At 49.8% G+C, this 5,086-nt stretch overlaps 1 protein-coding gene across 1 annotated transcript; it reads left to right on the top strand.

The window, feature by feature from the left end:
* The first annotated feature begins 2,420 nt into the window (after positions 1-2,420).
* Positions 2,421-4,663, top strand: LOC34621935. Its single transcript, XM_022735120.2, has 2 exons — positions 2,421-4,253; positions 4,415-4,663. The coding sequence occupies exons 1-2, from the start codon at positions 2,421-2,423 to the stop codon at positions 4,661-4,663; spliced, it is 2,082 nt and encodes a 693-aa protein (XP_022586491.2).
* The last annotated feature ends 423 nt before the right edge of the window (positions 4,664-5,086 follow it).

The raw sequence follows: 5,086 nt of genomic DNA, 5'->3' as shown, positions 1-5,086 counted from the left end.
CGTAGTCTCTTCGAATAGTAGACCCACTGTATACTCAGTGCCCAGTAGCGCTGACAATTTTAAACTATTGATGCGAAGTTGTATTAACGCAGAGTTGACCCGCAATCAGTCCTCAGCTGCGAGTCTAACCGGTGTAGCCTTCTTTACTATGACGCAGCATGCATGGGAGGCTTTCCGTTTTCATTGCGCCTTCCTTGTTCTCCAAGCTTCCTGCTTTTGCTGGGCTCAGTCTCGCTGTGCACGCTACTTGGCCTTTTGCATGCGTTTTTCCTCAGGCTTTGTTTCCATTTGCGTTCGACTCCATGCTCCGACTGGAAACACATCCCTTGATACCCATAGGGTGTACATCCTGCTTTGGTTCTTTCTTTCAATCCGAAACCGCAGTTGCGGTGCTCATTTGCGTTTGAATCCATAAACACTTTATTATTCTCAAATGGCTCACTGATCGCGTGTTTACCTGCCGAGTCTCTGCCCACCCTAAGACTACCAGAAGTCAAACTTAGAGTAGATTTGGGATGAATACTGACAAATAAGCTGTTCGCTTACTCTGTGGCTTTTGCATTCCAAAGTTCCATACTTATTGAATCGCTAATCTACTGATAGAAGCCCCGCTCCTCAGGTTGTCATTTCCCCCGAAGCTTGCTGTTGAGCTGACCCCGGTATACACCGAATCTCCAGAAGCGGTATGGAGGCTTCAACTGTACTAGTTTTCTGTAGTTACATCTTCAACTGCCTGATGTAATCTTCAGGTGCTTGCCAGAACATGCGCTGCGACACATTCTGGTTGCCATGGCCTTATTGACGCATCCTTAAACGCCTTTTCGGCTGACAAGTAATGGCCATGCATCTGCGGAGAAGCTATTGCGCTTGCTTCAGCTCTTATGCCGGCCTCTGCCGCCCCAACAGGCGTTGTCACCGTCTACTTTTCTTCCCAGATTGGTTTTTACCAACTCGCTACCAAGGAAAATCAGATTATTGGGAGAGGAAATGCCTTGATAGAAACCGCAACAGTGTTGGAGAGAAGCTGGCAATCGACTGCCTCCATAGCCAATAGGTGAGCAAGGAAGAGCTAAGTCAAACGATGCGGTGCTACCAACTGTAGCGCTGCTTCGAATGGCAGCATAGGAAGACACGTAAATCCACACTCAATACAAACCTGCCAAAAAATGGGCGAGTGCTCACCAAGAGATCACACCCTTACTCCTACCCGTGCCCCTCAGAGCTGCAAGATTAGGAGAAAAACAAAAGTATGGCTTGCTTATTTTAACTCCTCTAAGCACATAGAGCATTCACAACAAGCTTTCCAGAGCATTCACAGCACAGGCACAGAACAGTTGGTCGTCTCCTATTGGGCTCATTATGTTCTCCAAACGTCCTCATGTATTGAGTTAACAGGACTCTTCAGTAAACATAATATACGCACAGATAGACCATATAGGATTTTCTCGGAAAGTCTTTAGTTAGTTAAATAAAACTAGCGTAGTATGAACGACTCGAGTGTAGCAATTGCGCGCTAGCACATGAGTTGGCAGTAGAAGGCAGCTACTACAACAAGTTCAAGCATTCTGATAATGGACACTTGCTTGTGTATATCTTTTTTGGCGGCCGGTCTGAAACTGTATGTTGCAAGGCCAGGATGCCTCCAAAGATGGACGGCTGCAGTATCAGCTGCACAAGCAGTATAAAAGCTGATGTGTCCGCTGAACAATTGATGATAACCCAGTGCAGCTGCAAAAGATACATCATGCCATCGAACGTTTGCCCTTTGCGCTGAGAGCGAAAAAAACCTAGCTTATGAACGAGACCTTTGCCTTAAGGAAGAGGGCCCAGACACTGCAGCCTAACAGAGAGGATATCCCAGGCCCAAACAAGCATTATTTCCTTTTCATTTCGATTTCCAGTGCAGAAATATATAACAACTAGCTGTCATATGTGCCCTTGCGGCTACCTTTTCAGTTGTTTTTCTGCTTGTTGGCTGCACGCTCACCTTACAGCAGAAATAGTTGGGGATCCTACCTCCGACAATTTTGTTCCCACCAAGCATTTTATCAATACTAATACCATCTATATTCGTTTTTTCATTGATTTCAATCAATTGTACCGCATTGGTTATTCGTGCTATGATTGTTCGATTTCGTGTGAATGTGTGCGTATATGTAAGTCTATTTTCTCTAAACAGGGGTGTAAACGTTGAGTTAGCGGGCTTTCCGCATTTAGTTGACATCTCTTTGGATTCTACAATGCATGAAAACACTGCTGGTCTCCTCCTGCCCCCATGTCCTTACTCCCTGAGCTTATCACTGTTTCACTGTCCATGACGCTTCATCTGCGTGCCCTTCGATGTTCCTGCATGCTTAACGTGCGTCGTGGTATCCCCTACTTCTCAGCACCTTGTCCTCTTTCTGCCACCATAAGAAGTCATGGAGTACCGAGCTACAGGCACCCCTCAAGGAGAGCAGCAACCCCAACCCTGTCGAGTGTTGTTCGCTGCAGAGGCTCAACTCCCCCTGTCAAACACATCAGCACTTTCTTTCAAGCCACTCTGGACACACCCCTGCATTGACGGTATTCTACCCAAGGAGCACAATAGCTGCAGCAGATGCGAGAGCAGTAACGGAACAGAACGGTGTCGCTTGACCCCAAGCGCATCCGCTGTTAGCTCTTTCGAGGATTGCTTGGTGTTGGCCTTCCCTGATTCCCTGAGGGTATTTATCAGACAGGCTTCAAGCTCTCATGTACAGGAACAGAGCGTCCACCGGGAAGTGCAGCATGATGATCAACAGCACAATCAGCAGCATGCAGAGCCTGACCCTTGCTTCTCTGGTGTTGTGCCCAAGCGGCTTCCTCCCCGAATAGAGTACACCATTCCCCTGCCGCATCCGGTTTCTTCTGTTGCCTGTGGACTGAACCACATTTTGGTGGCAACGAGAGTGGGTATTCCGTGGGCCCTGGGATCAAATTCCCTGGGTCAATTGGGAGATGGCACTTTTCAAGATCAAAAGCAGTTTACTAGAGTGAAGATTGATGCTGAAAGGTTCGATGTTGTGTCGATTCATGCTGGATGCAACTTCTCTCTGGCAGTGTGTATATATAGGTGCGGTGGCTACAGGAGTAGTAGCCAGGAGGGTAGTGGGAGGCGCTCAGGGGGTGCACAGACACCGCAGCAGAGGGACCACCCACCGCAAAAGAAACAACGTGTCAGTGGAGCAGTAGGAGAGAGAGACTTTATTTGCGAACATGGTTCAGCAGATAAAGAAGATGTAGATGAAGCAAGAGGTCCGGTTGTGTTTGCTTGGGGCTCCAATGAATTTGGCGAGTTGGGCTTGGGTGCAGATGGCATGGGGATCTCCTGCCTGAATATTCCGAAGCCCATTGCGTCTCTTCAGGGAGGCTTCTACACTGCCGTGGCTTGCGGCTCTAACTACAGCGTCTTCGTCACGAAAAACGGGAAGGCCTTGAGCTTTGGACTCAACACGCACGGGCAACTGGGGCATGGGACCCACAGCCCTAGAGAAGACAGCCCCTCCCTCGTTCGTGTGTCCACTCCGCTTTGCGCTGTCAGCTGTACAGACACCCGAGCGGTTGCCCTCTCAAAACGCGGGCGCGTCATAACGTGGGGTTTGCAGCTTACGTATGCTGCCCCACCTCCGGTACGCTTTCCTGCGTTATGGTCGCCTGAGTGGGGGGTAGCCACTGCACCGGTAGACGGTGAGCTGCCTATGGAGGGGCCCCTAGCGGAACCCCTGGAGAAAATGTGGGGTGCCTGTACACCCGAATGGGAGGCTTCGGAAAAGAGCAGCACTGAAGACGAAGACGGGGTCCCCGCTGATGCTTCCGATGCCGGAGAGGCAAGGAGCGAGTGCGAAGAAGCCACAGGAAGGAACAGAGATGTGCGCAAAGATCCCTTCTGTGACGCCCCTGCAGCGGCACAAGTGGTTGCGCTGCCCACCGGTATATATGGAGTGGCTGCGACGGGTGTGGGCATAGATTGCGTAATTGCGAGGGGAAGAAATACCCCAGGAAATGTGGAGCTTCTCTGTTTGTGGGACACAGATGCTGCTGCAGAGGGCAGCGAGAAGGCAGGCCTCCCTGGGGGACCCCACAGATGGCCTGCAGTAAGCCGAGTAGCGCATCTCCCAGCGTGGATTTATACGCGTGAGGAAAAGGCTGAAGAGGGTCAGAGGCCTAGGAGAATCCAGTGGAATTGCCGAGGGACCAAAAGGACCATCCTTATATGGGCACAGGAAGCAGAGGCAGACGAATACACGAATCAAATGAATGATTGACGAAGGGCAGCGGGCAGGCCAAGGGGTGAGGGACGCAGACGCCCAGTGCAATTCGAGTCGCTTTCCTGTAGAGCGCGCCGTGGCGGCATCTCAGGCCAACAGCACAAAAAGCAGACGTTCCCTTGCAGGTCCATGCACAAGGAGGAAACACCAGCAGGCGCAGGCACCCGCAGTCAGGAACCTGCAGTATTTACCGCCTTTCAATTTTGCAAATCCGTACACGGGAAAGATTGCGGCCTTGCCCACTTTTGGCAGGCTATAAACAGCAAACAGAGCCGCAAAACATCAATGTCATAGATGACGGGAGCAATGTATCTAAGGGTGGTGCTGGATACCCCACTGGTAAAGCAGACAATTTCTCTAAATGCAAGGAATAGTACAAGTGGCCATGCCTGGGGATCCCCAGAAGACCCTCTCACGCCACACAATGGGGGTTCAGTTATATTAAAAGGCCTGGAGACACAGTTCACGTGTGGACGTTGTGAAATTTCATCAGTTAAAAGCAAGAAATTGTTTTGACATATATTGCACGCCGACCACTCCACATGATGCATGAAATGCATCATCAGACTACTTCCAATGCGTACTGTACCGAAGGTGTACAGTGCAGTTCGTGGTCATGCACGTGTTGATGCTTTCATAAGTATTGTTCTTTGCTGGTCTTGGCATCCACAGGAAACAGCACTATGCATCTGCACATTGGCATGCAAAGAAATGTGCATGCGTACATGTACAGGCAGCAAATTTAGGCATCTGCGTATCTGCACATGATAAAAATCTAGGTATTACATCGATTTGCA

The sequence above is a fragment of the Cyclospora cayetanensis genome, unplaced genomic scaffold (assembly GCF_002999335.1).
Source record: "Cyclospora cayetanensis isolate NF1_C8 unplaced genomic scaffold, CcayRef3 CcayRef3_contig_164, whole genome shotgun sequence".
Taxonomy (NCBI): Eukaryota; Apicomplexa; class Conoidasida; order Eucoccidiorida; family Eimeriidae; genus Cyclospora; species Cyclospora cayetanensis.
Note: the sequence above shows the minus strand (reverse complement) of the source record. Positions and strands in the feature narration are given on the sequence as shown.